Source organism: Pipistrellus hanaki (assembly GCF_964339955.1).
Source record: "Pipistrellus hanaki genome assembly, chromosome: X".
NCBI lineage: Eukaryota > Metazoa > Chordata > Mammalia > Chiroptera > Vespertilionidae > Pipistrellus > Pipistrellus hanaki.
Window position 1 is genome coordinate 13,613,979 of NC_140524.1, and position 23,657 is coordinate 13,637,635.

The 23,657-nt window shown below is 39.6% G+C and overlaps 1 protein-coding gene across 1 annotated transcript in view; it reads right to left on the reverse strand.

Moving 5' to 3' along the window:
• Positions 1–3,185: 3,185 nt before the first annotated feature.
• Positions 3,186–23,657, reverse strand: part of LOC311615561 (histone-lysine N-methyltransferase SETMAR-like) — a gene marked incomplete at its 3' end in the record, with an annotated part of 55,963 nt that continues 35,491 nt past the window's right edge. The window contains exon 2 of the mRNA XM_084870905.1: positions 3,186–4,414. Coding sequence (XP_084727031.1) covers positions 3,186–4,217 — 1,032 coding nt within the window. The 5' untranslated portion in view covers positions 4,218–4,414. The remainder of the gene's footprint in view (positions 4,415–23,657) is intronic.

Sequence of the window (23,657 nt, forward strand, 5' to 3'; positions counted from 1 at the left end):
AGGAACCCTCCAAGAAAGTACAAGGGAACAACCATAGGCTCTCTGCTGCATAGTCATGAAAGAGTATTCACTGTACAACTCAATAGGCTTTCTGGTCATCTTTTCAAGGTCACCTAGGCATCTTGTTATGTGTTGACAGTCTACCTACTGCTCCAGTGGCATATGATCTCCCCAAAGGGAGCAACTCTGTCTATATGTGATGTGAAAGCTATATCCCAAGTCACAACTGTTTCTTTCATTGAGAGATAGAATCTAATCACCCTTCCCTTGAATATGGGTTGGCCTTTAACATCTTGTTTGGTCAAGAAATGTAGTAGATATGCATCTTCCTCCTGGATCATTAAAACAATTAGTTATTGGAGTTCTGACTGCCACATGATAACTGCAATCACACTGAGATCACTATATTGGTAGGTGCTTTGGTTAACAGAGCCAGCTGAGCCTAGCCTTCAAGCCATCACTGCCAAGGCACCGGACTTGTTAGCGAAGCTGTGGTGGGCTCACCAGACCAGTCTATCCTCCAGCTAAATACTGCTGAGTGATCTCTGTTGAGAACAATAATCATTCAACTACTGAGCCCTGCATAAATTCTTAAATTTATTGTAAGATGGTTTTTGCATTGAACCAATAAGTTTTGAGGGTGTTTTACCACATAGCTATACTTAAGAGGAATACTGTAATAGCCACAATTATACTCACTGGGACTGTGTCTGGCACATAATCAACCTCTCTAGAATGTATCCATTGACCAAAGTAATGAGTGCTAGAGAGGATAGGAGAAAGGACTAGCAGAGAAAGGCAAAGATGACTTACAAGTGCCAGTTGTTATATATTGAAAGAACTTCAGATAAATGGGTATACTTTTCTAAATAATATGGTACCTACTATTGGAAGCTAGGCAGAGTAGACACAAATTATCTGGAGGGGGCTGTCATAAAGGAACAACTGAACCCTTACCTCATGTTCCCTACCATAAAATTTAGCTGTCCAATGATTTTTCCTTTATCCCAAGATCGTGGGTTTTTCCAGTTCTCATGATATGGATCCAGTCCAGTTATAATTAATATGCTTTTTTTTCTTCTCTTCACTATAAGACTTTTGCACTTTCCTGGTCAAAAAACTTGATAATTACCAAAACAAATGCACTTCCAAGTTTGAATTTAGAACCAGACCTCTCTTGCAAAATATACACACAGACTATGCCTCCCAATAGAACTATATGAATTTTGATTCTAAATGTAACCAGCTTTTACTTCCCTCACCTTTAACTGCCTGAAGTTTAGACAGAAATTCAATCAGTAGACTATTGTTTTCTCTTTCCTGGGAAGCAAGTCACAGCTGAAAGGAGAGCTGGGGGAGAATTGGGTGGGGTTAGAAATCTGAATCTTGGAATGAGTCTTACAAATTTTCTTTTCCATTTTGCTCACCTCCTCTGACTCTGATGTTATCAGTAATTTTCCAAGACAGAGAAAACCCAGACTTCCTCAAAGAGTTCAACTACCTGCCCCAGGAAAACCTAAAATGGGGAAGACTAACTATTCCATAGAAACTCCCCTCCTGTGTTTGTGTCCAAGGAAACACACACAAAGTAAACACTGGCAGGCCCTTTTCATTTATACTTTCTTCTAGTTGGTTATGAAGAAAAGTCTATGGTGATTCTTGATAGCTCACCCACAAGAATGGATAGGACATTCTTGAAGCTGATCAGTAGAATCAAACGTGAGAGAAAATCAAGCTTCTTCTGATGTGTCCAAAGGCTAACCAACACTAATAAAATACATAATGAGCTGTGCAAAGGGCAGAGCAGAATTGATTAACCAAGCTCAGGGTGTTGGTCAGTGTTATTTCCAAATGGCACAAATGTTACAATACTAAACCTGATTTTTTTTTCTACCTAGAAGTGAAATTGAAGTCAAGAAACCTGCCTATGCTATTGACTGTGTTATCTGAGCCCCTTCCCTTCTCTGGGTTTAAGTTCCCTCATCTGCAAAATGAAGAACATGGATATACAGTATTTAAGGACTCTAAATAACAAATGCAGTCAAATAGTCATTAGCCAAAAATGAATTCTCATGGACTCTCTGTGGGTTGCTTTGCCTTCAAACTTATGGGTAACACCACTTTTGATTAGTACCTTCCCTGCTCTTCATAAAGGCTTTGCTGCCATTTCAATGTCTTCTTTATTTGTGTTCTAAAATGCCCGTTGACATCCAAGCACTGAACTACATCCCATGTTGTAAAGGAAGTCTTAAAGAGCAATGCTTATATCATTATTTGAGAACTAAAAGATGAGGGTCAGCTATCCAGATGTAAATACAAAAGCACAATAGCCAAATAATGGGGACCTCGCATTCATTAAATGCCCACTATGTGCCAGGACTTGACATGGATCATTCCAATCCTTACAAAAGCAATAAAGGTACCAGCAACAGTTGTTGATGAGAGCCACACACTGTGCTGCACACTTTGAAATATATGCCCTCTAACAATAAACACTGAATAGCACATACCACCTGCCAGGCCCTGTTCTAAGGGCTTCATGTATATTAATTTATTCAATACTCATAAATATTCCATAAGGGAGGAGAAATTATCAACATTGTGCTACAGATGAGGAAACCAAGACACAGAAAGAAAAGTTAAGTAACTTGACCAAAGTAATACAAGTTAATAAATAATAACTTGGAATAAAATCCAAAAAGTTTGATTCATATAACCCTTCAAAAAAAGTATCCTATGCTCACAGGGATGTTTTCAGTTATGGATTAACTTATAAATTAACTTTAAAACTCCATTGGTTTTGTGTCAGATGGGTACTAATGACTTACCAGGATGATCCCTTAATAAGTTATATAACTAATGGCTATATTGCTCACGTGAAACTAATGTAATATTGTATGTTAACTATAACTATAATAAAAAATAAATTTTAAAAATTTCATTGGCTTAATTCTAGAACACTTTATTCTCATTCATGCCACAGGTTCATGGCAAGTTGAGGAGGGTCTATACTCCACACAGTCACTTAGGGGTTTTAACTCATGTAGGCTTCTCTACGCAGACTATCATTAGTTGCCATGGCAGGGAGAAGACAGCCCAGGGAGATTGTATTAGGTCTAGTAATAATTAATGTCGTTTTCTAATACATTTTTTAAATCGAATTTATTTAAACAATACAACAAAATTTAATCAACAATATATTGATAGTTGCCGTTGTTTTCTACTACTTGTGCCCAACGCTCAGGAAGCATTTTAATCCCTCTGTTGTAAAATTCTTGTGATTTTGATGCAAAAAATTCGGTCAATGCATTTTTGAGGCATTCTTCATTATTAAATTTTTTTCCAAGAAGAAAGTTTTGCAAAGAACGAAACAAATGGTAATTGGAAGGGGCAATATCAGGAGAATATGCAGGTTGAGGGAGAACTTCCCATTCCAACTGGTGCAGTTTTTCAGCAGTGATTCTTGAAGTATGCGGTCGTGCGTTATCGTGGTGAAGAATTACGCCCTTCCGATTAATCAGCGCGGGTTCTTTTTCTCTTAAAGCTTGGGCTAACCTTTCCAATTGGGCACTATACACTGCACTTTTAATGGTTTGGTTAGATGGTAAAAGTTCATAATGAAGAATTCCTTTAAAATTCCACCGAACACACAACATCACTTTTTTCGCATGCAAGTCAGGTTTTGGCGAGGGCTGCGGAGCCTCATTTTTGTCCAACCATTGAGGCTGCCTTTTCAAATTAACATACAGCACCCATTGTTCATCTCCGGTAACAATTTGCTCTAAAAACGGCAAACGGTTTTGACGAGAGAGGAGCGAACTGCAAATTGTGACTCTTTGATTACGGTTGTTGTCGGTCAACTCATGAGGAACCCATTTTCCAAACTTTTGGACTTTGCCAAGTGCACGCAATTGATTGGAAATTGTTTTTTGTGAACAATTTAAAGTTGTCGCAAGCTCTTGTTGGGTAATTTGAGGATTTTGCACCAAAAGAGCTTGAAGAGCTTCTTGATCAAAATTGGACACACGGCCTCGACCACTCTTGTCATCTAACAAAAAATTTCCCTCGCGAAATTTCTCAAACCAACGCTGGCATTTTCTGGCGCTAACTGCATCTTGACCAAGAGCACTACAGATGTTTTTTGCAGCCTCACTTGCTTTTCTTCCTAATTGGAACTCGTAAAGCATGCAGTGCCGAATATGCTCTTCATCCGCCATCTTCTTAGCCCTAGTTTTGCAACAAAAACCAAACCAAACACAAACTTTTTCAAGCAAAACTTGTTAATTGCACTTCACACGTTCTGTAGATACCACGTGTTTGAAGGTTATGTCAATACAAGTCAACACCAAGCAAGATTTTAAACGAATGTTTAAAAACGACATTAATTATTACTAGACCCGATATACTTGCTCTTCTCTGCTTCAGCCCAGATGTGACACAGGTCATTTTCCCTCAGCTCATTCACCAGACTTAATCACACAGCCCCACCTAACAAGAGGACTTGGTAGTCTTTCATGTTCCCAGAAGGAAAGAAGCAGATGTTAGTAAACACTAGTAATGTCTACCACATGCTGCAAGTATCAAAACACGCAATTAAAATGTTAGCTCCATACTTAATAGAAATCAGTATTCTTTCAACAAAGAAGAAGAAAATGGTTATTGGGCAGGTAACAAGGAATGTCCACTATATACCCTCATCTTAAGATGAAGAACCTGGGACTTGGAGAGATTTAGTGATGTACTCAATGTTACTCAGTAAGAAAGTAGCAAAGCCTGAATTTGAACCCTGGTCTTACTTCCAAGTTTGTACTCTTTTCACTTTAGCAAACTGCCTCCCAAAGGAAAGAATTGTTTTGTGATCATCCACCACTCAGGATTATCCACAATGATCCACAGAGTCAAAGGGAGAGAACTACAGCTAAAGCTGCCAAGTGACCACTGCTGTATCACATAGACATTTGGATGGCAGAATTGGAAGAGGATCTTAGACAAAAGACCAAATTCCACCCTTGGAAAACTCAGTACTTTTCAGATACAGAAACCATGGCTCATCAAGTGAAGTTCTTTTTCTAAAGTACCTGGATTGTGATGAAATAGCCCTATTAAATCATTTGTGTCAGCCAGGATCCTGGTGTAATTTAAGGTGTAGGCTGGATGAAGGGGACCACCAAGGATGGTGCAACAGGGAAAACTGTTACTAACCTTAGGCCTGAAGTAGGAAGAAGAGCAGAATCTGGTAAATGCTGAGGCTTTCAGAAAAGAACAATCCAACAAAAGGTGTGGCACAAGGAAGAGAAACAAAATTACTGCCAAATGTGAGCTGGCAGAGAGGGAACTGGAGAAATACACATACTTCTCTTTCCCTCCTTCTTTGATCCTCTTCCCTCCCCCCACTGATACTTTCCATTGGCCAAATCCACTGGAAACCAGAGGACAAAGGAACCTAGATGATACCATCTGTAGCAGTAAGTCTCCAGAGGCCCAGAGGAGGATAAAAGGGTAAAGAGAAGAACTGAAATGGTAAACTGAGAATATTCATTATAATTTATTTCCTTTTTTAAATACATTAATACACAAATATATTATGGCAAATAAATACATTAATGATTCGTTAATGTATTTATTTACCATACTCAATGTCAGAAAGTGCTAAACACATTTTAATTTCCATCAACATTCAAGTTTTATCTTAAAAATTTGGTAATGAAAACATCTCACCTATATAAGTATAAAACTAATTTTATTTATAAGTTCCAGGGCTAATTTTAAGAAAATGTTTAGTTCAGCATGAGTAAAGAAAAGTACATTTTTAAAATTCTTCCAGTTTGACTTCTAGTTAAACATAGCAGATTGACCACATGTAATTCTCTCTCTCTCTCTCTCTCTCTCTCTCTCTCTCTCTCTCTCTCTCTCTCTCTCTCTCTCTCTTTCTCTTTCTCTCTCCCCCTCCCTCCCTTCTTCCCTTCCTCCCTCCCTCCCTCTCTCTTGAAGCCCCATTAAAAACAAGAGTAAAGAAAATATAACAAAACAAATAAAAATAAGACAGGAGGCTTTTCAAAATGGCAGCCCTGTCATGCGCCATCTCATAGAACAGATAGAAGGAACAACTAAGTCAAATAATATCCACCCGGAATTGGCTAATTAAGCACAGCTGGTGAGACAATATGTGGCAGTAAAGGACAGAGGATGCCTGGAGAATGATAGGACCAGGGAACTGTGCTGGAGAGAGAAACATGCGACCACCAGGACAAGAGGGTCAGAAGGAACCTGCATTGCACCAAGTCTGCATCCCGTGGGAACACACATAACACTCAACTGTGGAAGGGGTCCACAGGGCTGCTGGCAGCCTTGGAATTTAGATCCAAATCTACAGCCGGGAGAGGCCACGCCCAGAAAGGCAGCCTGAAGAACTGCCCTAGCTGCACAGTACCAGTGGGGAGAGAGGCTCCCAGTGGCATGGTTCTTTTGCCTTTATATTTTTCTTGCTTTTATTCACTAAACTCAGTCCATAGGACCTTTCACTTACACTCACTGAAGCTGAGGTGCAAGTAGAGGTGCAATTTGTGGAGGTTTGGGAGAGGCCGTGTAGAGGAGAAGGCCGGCACTGGGACATTCCGGACCCTCCAACCCTAAGAGGCCATTTTTATTTTGAAGAGCCAGCCTCTCCCTGCAGCACCCATGGGGCAACTACTGCAGCCATGTTCAGCCTCAAGCTTTCCACGGGAAACAAAGAATCTGAATAGCCCCAGGGAGCCCTGGGGGAATAGGTTGAGGGGCTGTTTGGAAACCAATAAAGCAACACCCCTATCCAAAGCCTGTGTCAAAAATAGACGCTTGTGTAAATAAGACTGAAAGCAGGCAGATAAAGTGGGCATATTGGTCCAACCTACATGCAACCAAGGCTGTGGAGACAGACAGAGGATTGCTGAACACAGTTCTGACTAACAGGAAACTGAGACATGGCAGACAGAACAGTAAAGAGGGGTCTTAAACCAGCCCCCATGGGACATTAAAACTCGGCTGAAGAGAATGACACTTCACTCTTTTTTTTTTTTTTTTAAATCTTTTACTTAAATTTTTTCTTTTTTTTCTTAGCCTTTTATTTTTTTGTATTATTTTTCTTCATTCTATTTTTTATAATTATTTTATTTTATCTTATATCTTCCTTTTCCCTTCCCTTTTCTTCCTCACTTCTCCCTTTTTCACCATGTTTCTCTTCTCCTGCCCCAGCTTTAGTTTTCCTCTCTCCTTTATTTTTCCCCCTTGTTAAAAATGAATCTTCTTTATCTGCTTTATTGATGCATTATTATTACTGTAGTTTCTGTTGGCTTACTCATATATCTAATTTCCTCTGCCCTGCTTCAAGTCCATGCACTCTTCTCTTTTCTCTTTCTTCACTAGCCAATTTTTTATGCTTTTGTTTTTCCTCTCTTCTCTTGCTCTCTTCTTCTCCTAATTGCTTAATTAGTTTCACTCACTGAACTCATGCCTATCTGCTCTCTCCTCTGTTCTCCTTTTCCAAAAACAGATGAATATACAGATAGATAAATTTTTTTAAATGATTGTTATTTTCATTTTTTATTTTTTAAATTCTTGATTATTTTGTTTTTTAATTTTCTTCTTATCCACTCATTGCCTTTCTACCTCTTCTATACTGAACCATGGCCATTCCCCTATTAATTCAATTTCTTTACCTTACTTTCTGGAAATAAGCTCTGCCTCTACAGATTCTGCCCCCCCTCCTTTTTTTTTTTTTCCTGGGTGTTTGTTGTTTGCATTTTTTGGGTTTATTTGTTTGTTTTGTGGAGTTTTATCCTCCTATATGTATTTTTACCCTTCTTTTTTCTTATTTTTCTTTTCTCTATTACCTTTTTCAGTATTACTTTTGCTCTTTTTTTCTCCTCCTAATTCTATTTTCTCTGGTGGGCACTTTTATTTGGGTTATTAGTGTTGTGAGTACTTTCATATTTTGTTCCCTTTGTGTCATGTCTTGTCAATTTGTATTTTATGCTGTCCAGTCAACATGGTAGAGAGTGAGCCACATAACCAGACAGCCTAGGACCCAACTAAACCAAGAGAACCCGAATATTCCAAGTTGGGGGCAACCCTAGAATACCCAGCCCAGAAGACCTGAGATATTGCACCACTGGGTTCCACAAAATATCTACTATGTAAGACAAACTTAAAATAATCTGGGTGACACAGAAGTTTGATCTAATACATAGGAACAACCACAACATAACAGAAAAAGATGGGGAGAAAAAAATGAACAGCCCCAAATGAAGGGAAAGAAGAAATCACCAGAAAAGAGAGTAAACAAGTTGAAGGCAAGCAATTTGTCAGAGAGAGAAAAAAAATCAGAATAGTGGTTATAAGAACACTGAAAATGATAGAAGACAAATTCAACAACATGTATAAGAATCAAGAGGAAATGAAAAAGAACCAGGAAGACACGAAGAAATACATAGCTGCAATAAAGAACACAATGGAAAGTATCAACAGGAGACAAGAAGAAGCTGAGGACCACATCAACAAACTAGAAAACAAGGAAGGAAAAAAATACCCAAGCAAAGCAGCAACTGGAAAAACAAAACAAAAAAACTTAAAAAGCAGAAGGAGAGCCTAAGAGAGCTTTGGACAACACAAAATGAAACAACATCTGCATAATAGGGGTGCCAGAAGGAGAGGAAACAGAGCAATGAATAGAAAACTCATTTGAAGAAATAATGACAGAAAACTTCCCTGAAATTGGAAAAAAGAAAAACTCACACAAATCCAAGAATCACACAGAGTCCCAAATAAGAAGAACCCAAAAAGACCAACACTAAGACATAATTAAATTGGCAAACACCAACAATAAAGTAAGAATCATAAAGGCTGCCAGAGAGAAACAGAAAGTTACCAATAGGGATCTCACATTAGACTATCTACTGTGATTTATCAACAGAAACACACCACACGAGAAATGAATGGAATGAAATATACAAAGTGATGCAAAGCAAGGGACTAAATCTAAGAATACTATACCCAGCAAGGCTATTATTCAAAATTAAAGATGAAACCAGGAACTTCACAGACAAAAAATGGCTAAGGGAGTTTATTACCACCTAGCCAGCGATGCAAAAATGCTAAAGGGACAACTGTAAAAAGAGGAAATAGAAAGGGAAGAAGGAACAGAAGCATAAAGAAAAAAATGCCTACAAACATGCAAGCATCAATAATAACTTTAAATGTAAATGGATTAAATGTTCCAGTAAAAATACATAGGGTAGCTGAATAAGTAAGAACACATGACCCATATATCTGTTGTCTACAAGAGATTCTCCTCAGAACAAAGGACTCACACAGACTGATAGTGAAGGGATGGAAAAATATTTTTCAGGCAAATTGAAATGAAAAAAAAAATCTGAAAGCAATACTTATATCTGACAAAATAGACCTCAAAGTGAGGGCCATAATAAGAGATAAGGAGGGCCACTTCATAATATTAAAGGGAGCAATTTATCAAGAGGATATAACTCTGGTAAACATATATACACCAAATGCAGGCACACCCAAATGCATAAAAAACTTCTGAAAGATAACAAGGGAGAGATCAACAGCAATACAATCATAATAGGGGACTTTAATACCACATTTACACCACTACATGAATCTCTAAACAAACAAACAAACAAAAAACAACAGGAAAGAAACAGCAATCCTAAATGACTCACTAGATCATAAGGAATTAAGTGACATTTTTAGAACATTTCACCCTAAAGCTGTAGAATATACATTCTTCTCAAGTGCACATTGGACATTTTCAAAGATAGACCACATATTGGGTCACAGGCAAAGTCTCTTCAAATTCTCTGGTCAGACAGCTCCAAAACCTCCAAACCCCAAGCAAAGAGAATAAAACTGTAGTTCTCACTGTAACTCCTGCTGGTTGGCCTCAGATAGCTTACCTGCACCCTATTGTAGATCCAGAAGCCAGTGTATCTAGTGGTCAGTGTGAGATGCCACTAGATTTCAACTACTCACACCCATAAATGACCCATTCAAGAGGCAGACTCAGTGAGCACCAAAGCCCCACTGAAACAAGTCCTGCCCCATAAGCATGTCTCCAGTGCAGCAGTTCTTCCATTATAGACACAGTGGGTCCTCCTAGCCAATTGGCCTGGAGGTCAATTCCTCCAAGTGACACCAACAACAATTAAGACTTAACTACAACAAGGCTGTACACACAGTCCACAACTGGGTGCACAAAGAGTGTCCAGCTCAGGTAACTTGGAGGCTGACCCACTGGGCCATATAGGACACCTAGCACACAAAGCCACCCTACCAACTCAGGGAAGCAGTGAAAAATGTGGAGACAAAGAAACAGATCACAAACAAAAGAAATGGAGGAAAACAAATGACTAGATATAGAGTTCAAAACCACATTTATAAGGTTTTTCAAGAATTTCCTAGAAAAGGCTGATAAATTTAATGAGACCCTCGAGGATATGAAAAAGGACCAACTAGAAATTAAACATGCACTGACTGAAATAAAAAATATTATACAGAGACCCAACAGCAGACTAGAGGAATGCAAGAATCAAGTCAAAAATTTGAAATACAAAGAAGCAAAAAAAACACTCAACCAGGAAAGCAAAAAGAATCCAAAAATATGAAGATAGTGTAAGAAGCCTCTGGGACAACTTTAAGCATACCAATATCAGAATATTGGGGGTCCCAGAAGAAGAGAGAGAGCAAGATAATGAAAACCTATTTGAACAAATAATGAAAGAAAACTTCCCCCACCTGGTGGAAGAAATAGACTTACAAGTCTAGGAAGTGCACAGAACCCCAAACAAAAGGAATCCAAAGAGGACCACACCAAAACACATCATAATTAAAATTCCAAGAGCAAAAGACAAAGAGAGAATATTAAAAGCAGCAAGAGAAAAACTGTTAGTTACCTACAAGGGAGCACATATATGATTGTCAGCTGATTTCTCAACAGAAACTATGCAGGCCAGATGGGAGTGGCAAGAAATATTCAAAGTGATGAATGGCAAGAACCTACAACCAAGATTACTCTACCCAGCAAAGTTATAATTCAGAATTGAAGGTCAGATAAAGAGCTTCACAGATAAGAAAAATCTAAAGGATTTCATCAACACCAAACCAGAATTATATGAAATGCGGAAAGGTATTCTTTAAGAAGAAGGAGAAAAAAGTAAAGATAAAAATTATGAACAACAAATACATATCTATCAACAAGTGAATCTAAAAATCAAGTGAATAAAAAACCTGAGAAACAGAATAAACTGGTGAATATAATAGAATCAGGGGCATAGAAAGGGAATAGTTTGATAATTCTGAGCGGGAAAAGGGTGTGGGGGTTATGGTAAGACACTGGACAAAAATCGTACACCTGTGGATGAGGGCAGTGTGGGTGAGGTAAGGGCAGAGGATGGGGTGGGAACCAGGTGGAGGGGAGTTAATGGGTGGGGGAGGAGAAACAATTGTAATAATCTGAACAATAAAGATTTAGCCCTAGCCGGTTTGGCTCACTGGATAGAGCATCAGTCTGGGGACTGAAGGGTCTCAGGTTTGATTTCGGTCAGGGGCATGTATCTTGGTTGCAGGCACATCCCCAGTGGGGGGTTTGCAGGAGGCAGCTGATCTCTGCTTCTCTCTCATCAATGTTTCTTGCTCTCTATCCCTCTCCCTTCATATCTATTAAAAAAGTCAATAAATATTTTTTAAAAGATTTATTAAATTAAAAACATAATAAATATACATTGAATACTTTATTTATTTATTTATTTATTTATTTATTTATTTATATTTTTCTTTCCTTGACTAAGTCTTAAAAGACACCACAACCCATTTGCTACTTAAAGTAGTAAATAGTAATTGAAGCATAATGCACCACATGATGTTTCAAAATAGCCAATATCAAGATTTATACACTGCCAGAAGCCAATTCCAGCATGTCAGCAGGGCTGAATCATCTGAGATGGCTGAAAGGCATTTCCCCAAACCTGAGAAGCATGATTGCTTGTTGCTAGACAGCTCAGGGCATCTTAGTCTACATGTTATTGCCTCCTCCTGGCCAAACACCTAAACAGCCAGAGGTAATTCCCCAATCTGACAAAGGAGTCTACCCTTTGATGTGTATATCTCCACCTTGCCTTAGGACAAATTGTGTTAATAAAAAGCAAAAGGTCCTGAGACAAGGAGAACTTACTAGTTCCTTTAGCTAAGTTTCCTCTGGCCCCCAAAATGCCTTTCAAAATACGTTTTGTCTCTGTACTCTTATTTAATTTATGCATAGCACCTTCTCCAGGTTCCTGAACACTTCTAGATGCTGGATCAAGACCACTGGCAATATACCCCACATATAAGCTAAAGAGCCAAAATAAAGTAAATAACTAAACTGAGATGATCTCAGATCTCATCTTATAAAAGGAAAGGAAAAACATCATTTCTCAAAATACTATTTCAGTTTGGCCAGAAGGTACAAAGGACTCACAGAAGTCTTCCAACTCAAAAACAGAAGTGCAACATATGTTTCTGGACCATCCATGTGTTCTGAGTCTGGGGCAAATGACTCTACTCTGAAAATGATTCTGTTTTTCACCTGGGCATTGGGAAATAAGAAATGTGGCAGGAGAACATAGCCATACTTCCTAATTAATGGAATTTTTTTGCTAATTGTGTTAAAAAATGCAGAATAAAAGGCAACAAAACATAACTTCTCCTCTAAACACAAAACGTTGGCCCCAAAATTCAGGAGGTCCACAATAACACTGAAGGATGGCTCAGGAGTCAATTTAAAAACACACACACACACACACAAATGGCAAAAATGCACCCACAGGGCAGAAATGCTACAACAGCTAAAGCCATGCCCCCATGAATTGATTTGATAGCTTAAGCACAATATATGTCATTTAGAACTTTTAAATTAGATATACTGTGGAGAATCCTACCTAATGAAAGAGTAATATGCAAATTAACCATCACTCCACTACACCCACAAGCCACGCCCATGAGCCACACTCACCAGCCACAGCCACCAGCCAATCAGAGCGAGTATGCAAATAAACCCAACTAAGATGGCTACAGCCACAGGGAGCAGGAGGAAGACTTCGGTTTCCCAGGCAATGGAGGAAGCCAAGCTTTCTGCCTGCCCTTGCCAGCCTAAGCTTCCACTCAAGGCTACAAAGTTTCAATTATAGAAGGTAAACAAATCCAAACAGAAATGGCTGCCAGCCACGAATCGAGCAGGAGGCTTGGCTCTGCTCCAGGCTACAAAGTTTCAATTGTAGAAGGTAAATAAATTCCAGATACCAGGGACTCTGCTTGGGTTGCCAGGGGGCAGGGCTGGCCTGCAAACCACCACAGGCCCCTCACTCAGGCCGCCCCACACCCCAAGAGAACCCCCACCCTGATCTGGGACACCCTTCAGGGCAAATTAGCTGGACCCCACCCATGTACCAGGCCTCTATCCTATCTAATAAAACAGTAATATGCAGATTGACCATCACTCCAACACACAATATGGTTGTCCCCATGTGGTCAAAGATCCAGCCCCTATGTGGACACAAGATGGCCACCACAAGATGGCCAGCAGGGGAAGGAAGTTAGGAGAGACAAGGCCTGCAAGGGAGGGCAGTTGGAGGCTATCAACCCTGCAGGGGAAGGACAGTTAGGGGTGACCAGGCCAGAAGAGGAGGGAAGTTGGGGGCAAACAGGCTGGCAGGAGAGCAGTTAGGCATCAGTCAGGCTGGCATGGGAGTGGTTAGGGGGTGATCAGGCTGGTAGGCAGAAGTGGTTCGGGGCAATCAGGAAGGCAGGCAGGCGAGCTGTTGGGAGCCAGCAATCTTGGATTGTGAGAGGGATGTCCGACTGCCCGATTAGACCCAATCCCAATCCCAATCCCGGTAGGATCGGGCCTAACCGGGCAGTCGGACATCCCTCGAGGAGTCCCAGATTGGAGAGGGTGCAGGCTGGGCTGAGGGACACCCCTCTCCCCCGTGCATGAATTTTGTGCATCGGGCCTCTAGTCTACATATAATAGAAAGCTTGTTACTATTTAGATTAAATGCCACTCACGATGTCAACCAAAAGTGCTGATATGGTCCTTTAGACATAATTTTTATCTCAAAACATGTAGTTCTAATAGAAAAATGATACCCTAAACACTATGGGAAAGCAGAGGGGGGTACAGGTAGAGAAAGAAATGTGTGAGAGAGGACAGCAGGTTGATAGAAATCAACAATGATTTCTGTAATTGGATTTGTCTAGCCTTCCCCAAGATCTTGTAGTAAACCCAGCTGCCAGTAGACAGAAACAGTAGCAATTCAAGTCTGTTTGCCAGAAGGGCAAGGACAGATTATACAGGCAAGGAAATAAATGCCTTTTTTTGGGTTCTAAAGAGGGACCAGGGCACAGTGACTACTAAGAAAACAAAAGGAGAAAACTATTTTTAAAAAGATACAAGATAGTGCCTCTTTAATGACCATGATATCCTATGCTCAAGGTGGGAGGTATTTGAAAAATAATCAGTTAATCTCAGCAAATCTTCCCTAACAGATTTTGGGGGAAATGGTGGTAATCCTTTTGTTGGTTTCTCTTTGGTCATGTACCAGTGACACATGGCAGCTCCAAATTCCTCCTAATAACAATTCACCCGGAGAGTTATTTTACACTGGACTACAGAGGAAAAAGAAAATTATCAAAAAGCTAGAGCAGCCAGATTTTGCTAATAAATCTCAATGGTTAGCTTGTTTGTTACCACATAGCATTTTATTTCATAGGAAACTGGAATATAAATCCCCTGTGGCTGGCTTCTTTGTTTAATGATTCCTATAGAGAGCAGGCAGGAACTGTGAGTGGGTTTAACCCCAAGTGAACTGTGATATACTTACAGCTTCCCACCGATATGTAACCAAACTGTAAAATAAAGTAGACTATTTCTCATATTTTTCAGCAAAACTTTTATAGTGATCGTGGAAACTCTAAATACTTCAATGCCAGGAGAGCAGGAAAAGAAGAATGAACACAGATCAGGCAAAGTAAGTTACAAAGACCAAACACCATAACAAAAGCAAGCTGGCTATTTACTATGGCAATCTGGTTAACAAAAACCTAGCAGCATAGGCAATACTAGTCATCAGGCAGATGGAAGCACCATGTTTCTTCAAGGTTTTATTTTGTTTGGCCCCTAGCTGGTGACCAGGTAGAGAAAGAGAGCCAAGCATCCCCAGGAAAAGGCCAAACAAAGCCTAAGCTGGATGTCAGCACCCCAACCAACCAGGATAATCTGCAGTGGGTTCTTGGAACAAGTCCCAGCATCACCTACACCATAATGTATAAAGGAAGGCTGGAGATTAATGAGCCCTCATGGGTCTCAAGGACTTTTCCCAAGGGCACTTAATACTTGAGATATCAGATTAATTCCAAATGCCATCTACTGGTGATGGCAGGGACTTCTATCCTGCCAAGCTTAGTTCTTGATGCTTCAGGTACTGGGAGTCACTGAGTAAAGGTCTAGCTGCTGACCTTTACTATATACCCCTGATTGGGGCTGGGGTAACCAGACTCTAATTATAAGGTGGCAGGACTAGTATGTAGGGTCTGTCTTACAACTGTGCTCTACCAAGATGGTCACTAATACACTATGCAGGGCATCCAGTACCATGTAAGGGAATGAAATTCAGCTTTTGTTAATCCTCGACTGAGGATATTTTCCCATTGATTTTTAGAGTGGAAAGGAGCAGGAGAGATGAGAAAGAGAAAAACATTGATGTGAGAGAAACACATCTATTGGTTGCCTCCCTCCTGTGCCCCAACCCAGGGCCAGGGGTTGAACCTGGCACCTGAGGTATATGCCCTTGACTGGACTCTAATCTGGGACCTTTCAGTCCACAAGCCAACACGCTATCCACTGAGCCAAACCAGCTATCGTGAAATTCAGCTCCTGATTGAGCAATCTAGGGCATCATCTCACATTATATCAATACCTAAATACCAGTAGATAAAATTCTAGCATTAACATTTCAGTGTCAGTGGCCTCAGAGAGAGCTTCAACATATGTACCAGATGGAATTATTCTTTTAGATTTAGTTCCTTCTCCCAGCAAACTCCTGCAATGCCAAAGGAATAATTATGGCTCAGTGGAATACTGCAGAGCACTAGCCAAAAATTAGTCACATCAATTTAAACCAGCAAATATGAATTTTTGTAAGCTAAATAATTCTCTTCCCAGAGGTAATTATTTGTCTCAGAGAAATGTTTGCCAATACAAAATGCCCTTTCCCACCTGTGGTACAAAAAAAAAAAAAAAAAAAAAAAAAAAAAAAAAAAAAAAAAAAGAAAGAAAGAAAAGAAAAGGAAGAAATTAAAAATAATAATAATCACAGCAGAGTGTCTGCATGGAAGGAGCTGGGAGGCATTTGGGCAGAGGGGTAGAGATGGTTTTGCATGAGGCCGTTTGCATTGCTAAGAGGAAGATAACCTAAACCTAAAACTCATGTGCAGCTGATGGCACACTCACAAGAAGGGACAGAAAATGGTAGGATGATCATCATGTGTGCCCCACTTGACAGATTACAAAGCACTTTTGCATTCATTATCTCACTAGTGCTACCCAACAACATTTCTGCCAGGTAGGCAGGGTAAGTATTGTTATATCCATTTTGCAGGTTTGATGGCTAGAATAGCAATCTAATGAACTTCACACCTGCTTCTGTCCCACAACCATGGCATCATCCAGGTGGTGGTGAACACAAAATGGCATATTTCACCCCTTCACCACCTACCTTACCCCAACCACATCAGCCACAGCCCTTAATTCATCTAGAAAAACTGCCTACATCCTCAGTTTGGAGTCACCATTCAAAGCCCTTCACTCTCACATCCAACTGTCTCCTGCTGGAGGCCAACAACTGATCTAATTGAATTATCATTTGGTACCAAAAGAGGCACTTTTACTTTCTATAGATAAATCAACAAATGGGTCTCCCTAGCTACCAAAGAGGTTTTTTTTTTTTTTATAGTGTTTTTTATTGATTTCTGAGAGAGGAGGGGAAAGGGAGAAAGAGATAAAAACACCAATCAATGATCATTGATTGGCTGCCTCCTACACATTCCCTACCGCGGATCAATTGGTAACTTGGGCATGTGACCTGCCCAGAATCGAACTGTAACCTCCTGGTTCATGGATCAACACTCAACCACTGAGCCACACCGGCCAGACCCTACTGAAGAATTTGCTTAGAACAGTTAACTTTTCCTCTTAAAGCAGTAATGGCCACACCACTACTACTTCCCATACCCCAAAAAGCCCCCAAGCACTGGCCATTGCTTAGAACCTCAAGGAGCCATGAACCAAGCCCAATCACATGAACAACTAGGACACCGTTCAATAGTATCACTCTTAAAATAGAACAACCAGGTCCTGCCCCTAGTACCTATACCTTACAGCGCCTTTCTCTGGCTCTACTCTGCTACACTGCTCCCAATAGAGCAAGGAGTCTATGGGGCTTTGGGATCTTGCCCACCCTAAATCTATGCTTCCCTCCCTTAGGATACTCTCATATCCAAGACCTGGATATTCCCTGCCCATATGCCCCAAGCCTGTGTCCCTGACCTGTGCAATCATTTCCCCTAGTTCTGCCTTTCTAAGAATGGACCAACCCACAGGTGGGCACAACCTGAGGCTGGAGGGGTAAATGAAGGCTATCATAGGAAAGCTGTTCCCCTTCCATTCAGTGATGATGGAGTTTCAACATGTGGGCTACAACAGTATATCTCAAACTTTGATGTGCTGTGAATCATCTTGAATCTCATTAAAGTCCTGGTCCTGGTTAAGTAATCCTAGAGTGGGCCTTGAGAGTTTGCAGTTCCAACAAACACTCACACAATGCTGATGCTCTGAACTGGGGTTCATGCTTTAAGGAGCGAGGCTGGTATCAATAGGCATGTGGGGAAGGCCCCTCAGGGTAAGGGAAAGAGCCAAGAGGTTAAAGAGAAGGAAGAGTTGGCAGTGAGCCTGCATTTTGCACCCCTAAGCCAGGCCTGCCAAAGGTAGGGTTGGCCTTGCCTTTCATCATGCCAAGAAATATCAAGAGTATATCAACCATCTGTGGGCACCAAAGGAAAACATTCAGGGGGGACATACCATTTGTCCTTCCTTCAAAACTGTTATACACCTCCTTCCATCACCTCCCATGCCAGAAGCTGGAAGACTACCCCTGGGATACTTCATAATGACACTCCATTAATTTTCTATACATTCACACAGTGTTTTACTACTCCACCATAGTGTCTAGCTCTCAGAAATCATACATTCCACATTGCTCACCACTGATCAGCATCAAAAACTGAAGATATGAAACTCAAGTAAGCTGGGGAAGAGACATTAGATTTGTAATGGCAACACACCTTCACCAAGCAATCCCATGTAGTCCTTGGCCTGAGAGGAAGGGCAGGACCCTTTAGGGTAGACCTGACTCATCCATATTAACACTTAGCTGAGAAGCCACAAAATCCCGTACACTGGTCCACTAACTTGTTACAAATTACCGGACCCATATGAGCAAGCCTGGAGTTTGTTATTTTATCATTGTAATAAAAGGGTAAAAAATAATAAATAAACACAAAATCACATGAATATTTAGTTGGAATATTCAGCTGAGGGAGCAAACCACCAAATATATTCCTGAGCCACAGTATTCAAAACATTTTCAACATGAACTACCTTAAATCCAATAGTAGTGTGAGCCCAGATAAAACATATGAAGACAAAACTTCACAAGGAGTATGAAATGTATTTGGCACCCCAGAGCCCTATTTACTTGGGACACAATTGATATACACAGAGGTATCCAAGGCACATGTAGTGCTTCAAAGTGCCCCTTTACAAATCACCACTGAAGCATATGTTACATTACTAAGGTCAGGTTGTCTTCCTAATACTACTGATTAGCACTTAGGCACAAGAGAAACAAAAAAATTAAATTAAATTAAATTATTTTGAATTAAATTAAAGGAGAGATAAAGAAAGTCATGCCACAGTGGTTTGAAGAGTGGGTCATAGGACTACCAAATGTTTTAATAATACATCCAAAGGAAGCCTCATGATCACCTGAGAAATACAGAGAACTAGATCTGAATCTTAATTCTCCAGCTTACACACTTTGTGACTAATAAGGCCCTCCCAAACTCTGAGCCTCAGTTGAAGAATCCAGACGGTCTTTGTCCAGCTCTGACACTGGGATTTTATGATATTTCAGGATTCCATATTTATGAGAATATTCATGGCCATATCATCCATCACAGATAGATGCTAGAGGGGGAAAATAAAGAAAGGAAAGCTTTATGTTCTTCTCTTGGCATAATTCTGTGCTTTTGTTCAGAAGTTCAAAAACATTTTAATAGCTTATTCCATTGGATATATAGCAGAAAAACAAAAAAGGAAATTAATCTTAAAGAAATAACATGAGTATGTCTGCAATCTTTGAATATCTCTAGCTCAGTAAGGTTTCAGCTGTTTCTGCACATTGCCAGTCCTTACTGACTTCTGGATAGAGGGAGAGAGAACAGTAAATGACTTTTGTGTGGGAGGAAGGTTGTCTTTAAGGTATAAAATCAAGTAAGTAGAGAGACAATTAGGAAGTATCTGCCATAGTTTAAAAGAGTTGTTAGGGACCTGAACTAAAGTCATATCAATGGAGGTAGAAAGGAGAGGACAGATCCAAATGGCATTCAGGAGGGCATACTGACAGGCCTGAGTGAAGGAGTTGAAGAGGAGTGAGGGGTAAAATAAATACCAGATTTCTTACTTGGGTGATAAAATTCATGGCAGTGCCATTATCTAAACTATGGCTTTGAGAAGATAAAAGAGCTTTGAGAGGCAACATGAGAAATTAAAAATTGTAATGTTGACTATGAGATGCTTGTGAACCACCAGGTAAATATGGCCAGAAGCATGTGGGTATACTGATGTAAAGTCTTATGGGTCTAGGCAGGATCAAATGCAGCCATGAGATTAATCTGGAAATTCTCAGCATATAAAACCCCTGCAGCCCTGTAATTTTGTCACGTTGGGTTATCATTTATTCATTAAAATATTTAGAGTTCTCCCAAAATATTTAGGGTTCCCATTCACTTTGCTAAGCAAGGGAATATATAGGTAAATAAAAATAGAGAGCTAGCCCAGTATCTGAGTTGGTTGGAGTGTTATCTTGATAAGCCAAGGTTGTGGGTTCAATCTCTGTTCAGAGCACATACAAGAATCAACCAATGAATTCTTAAATGACAAATCAATGTTTCTCTCTCTCCCTTCCTATCTCTATAAATAAATTTTTTAAATAAATAAATAAATAAATAAAGTAATGAAGTAATTAATTAATTAAATACACCGTCTCTGCTCTTGCACAGCTTATGGTCTAGCAGGGAAGACAATTAACAAGAAAAAAATACAAATAACATCTTAAATTGTGATAAATATTATGAAGGAAACAAATAGGTACAGTGATCAAGAATACCAGAGGCAGGAAGGAGGACATCCCAAAAAGGCCTTTAAACCAAGACTGGAAGAATATTCCTGGACAGAACAACAGAATATGTGAAGACCAAGCAGGAGGAAGAATTTAGTCACAAAGCTGGCATACCCTCTAACTTGGCTTCTATGGTATGCCTGTAATATTTGCTGCTGATGTTACTGATATTTAAATGATAGTAATAAAGTAGTACACTAAGGCATGATCATAAAATTATACCCAAGCCAAAGCAGTTGATGCCTATAAAATAGTGTTTAACAATTTTATGTTGTCACTGATGGGACTGGATACAGATGGTTACATTTGTCTGTTGTAATACTAACTTAAACAAAACTACAGAGCTCTATATTCCATTACTAATAGCTCCAATTGCCTCAAATCATGCCAGCATATTGAAGTCACACTCAGGGCAAAGTCATCATTCTGTAGTATTTCAGTCAAACACTATTATTGAGGAAGCAATACTTAAAATAACATTCTTTTTAATGATTAAATACAAGGTTGGCACAGGCTGCAGAACAGATAAAATAAAATTCTCTGTAACCCTTGGGTAAAGGATAAGTAGGTTGTGTTTTGCAATTTCTTCCTCATGGGTTTACAATTATTCCACTGCACAACAGCTAAATGTCTAAGAAATCACTTACTTGAATCACAAAAATAATTAGTTCTCTACTATTGGTGTGTTCACTATTAATTCAGTTGACCTTGACACATGGAAAGACAAAGTTTATCCAATTACAGTTCTAAGTATATATTTCTTTCAGGCAAACAAAAGTCTGCTTGGGGTTGAACAATTCTTGGCCAGCAGTATGCATTTTAACCAGATGTATAAGATGGATCAATTGAATAAATTAATGTGTAAGTCTTAACTGGCTGGGTAACAAAAATAAAAACAAACTTTGTTATAGAAATATAGATTTAGCTATATTAAAGTTTCTGATTTTAAGATGAAGCCTCTATGTAAAAAAAAAAAAAAAAAAAAAAAAAAAAAAAAAGGCAAAAGAGCCGAAACCGGTTTGGCTCAGTGGTGGAGCATCGGTCTGCGGACTGGTAGGTCCCAGGTTCGATTCCGGTCAAGGGCATGTACGTTGGTTGCGGGCACATCCCTGGTAGGGGGTGTGCAGGAGGCAGCTGGTCGATGTTTCTCTGTCATCGACGTTTCTAGCTCTCTTATCTCTCTCCCTTCCTCTCTGTGGAAAATCAATAAAATATATTTTTTTAAAAAGGCAAAAGACAGAAATACTCCTCTTTGTAGTGCAATTAAAAAGGAAATTAACAAATTGTGTTAATTTGTTGTGCTTGTAACTTGACTGAAAATTGTGGCATTGCAGTATTACAATTTGAGTGTAGGACAGCATGCAAATGAATTCACCAGCACTTACCAATTATTCTTCTGTTTGTAAAACTATTCTGAAATGAATGGCTTGCCTGCTGTAAGCTATAATTAGGGCCATTTAAAAAAAATAATTGAGGACTATTTTTAAATTAACTTTTTAAAGTACACTGACAGCCCTTATGTCTTTTGTCTCAAACCAACAGGACAAACAGGATGGACTGTTCAGAAAAGGCACTAAATCTTATCCTGTCCCTCAGCAAATGAGCCATGTGTGATTTTGTCAAAGGACTTTAGGTCTCCAATTTGCCAGTGGTAAGTGCATTAGTCACTAAAGGGCTATCAGCCCCATCATTGTCCCTGGAACACAGCAGACCTCTGGTTTAACACAGGTATGTGAGCTATTGCATCTGCACAGACTGAGCATAACTATTCAACCCTATTCATTTGTCTTCATGACATTTCCACAAATGCCAAATAGCCCAACAAAACACAGACTGTCTTCACCATCCCTGGCTCTGGCAAATAAACTCTGGAAAGGATTTGACTATTTATAGCTTGATTTTGACTTTTGGGGTTTCCATAGGTTCAGCACAAATGTAATGTTTAGGATGTGTTTCTTTTCTTCAAGTTAAATACAAGCCAGATGCCATAGGTCACAGAATTCTTTTTATGCTTTAGGAGCTCACAACTGATGGATGAACTAATTTATCCCTTCAATCCTCATTTTATATATAGGGAAATTGAGACTCTGAAAGATTAGATGACTTGCCTCGGGATTCATGGCCAATTAGGGGCAGGCACTGGCTAAAACTCAAGAGTTTTGTCCTCTCACAGCAAGACTCTAACACACTGCATCACCCACTAAAGTCAACTTGCTAGAAATTATCCAACCAGTGAGTCATATGGAGTAATTTACCAGTATAAAGAGATACACATGAGGTTTTAAGTTAACATCAACTCCAATGCTCTTACAGAATGACCTGGTTATTGAGCTGCTCAGGCTCCCTTGGGTTCAGATCAAAGTTTAACAACTTGCTGGGACACCATGGTCTAAGCAGAGTTTCACTGGCTTAGACTTAAACTATGACCCATTGTTTCTTGCATATGTTACCCTTAACTCTGACACATCTTTCTGTGGTGTGGCTTGTAACTTAACACTCTATCCCCTTCCTCTCAACTTCCATCCCATCATAATCTCTGCCCTTGCATCTCCTATCCTACTGCTACCCCACCTAGCCCTGTTATTTCAGGATTTGAAGTCCAGGCCACTACAAGCAGAGTAGTCCCGCCCTCTCTTGGTCCACTAGTTCCTGTGAATGAGGACCAGGAGCAGGGAATGAGGTGGGGGATACAGAATATTTAAACATTTGCTTTTTCAAAGTGTCAGCTAGAAGCTTTTCTCAACAACCCCTTGGCCTAGCTGCAGTGAAATTAAAAAGGATAATCAAAAGTTGACTCGAGGTCTTGCAAAGATCATGAAAGGCCTGCTGAATGAGAATATAAAACTAGATTCTACCCACAATTAAGACTGAATTGCATTTCTTATATTCTTGGCTTTTCAAAATTGCTCACATCTATTTGGTTTATAGTAACTTCTTCCTAGCTAGAATGTTTGCTAGGTATGAAATTACTATTATTTTAGGCAATTGCTTTGGTGATATTTTTAAAAGAGTCAGAAGGTTACCTAAATTGTCATAAAGATAATTTCTCATCAAACAGCATGGGTGGAGATATTTTATTTAGAGAAATAATGTGTGTAGAGAAAATTAGCAAAA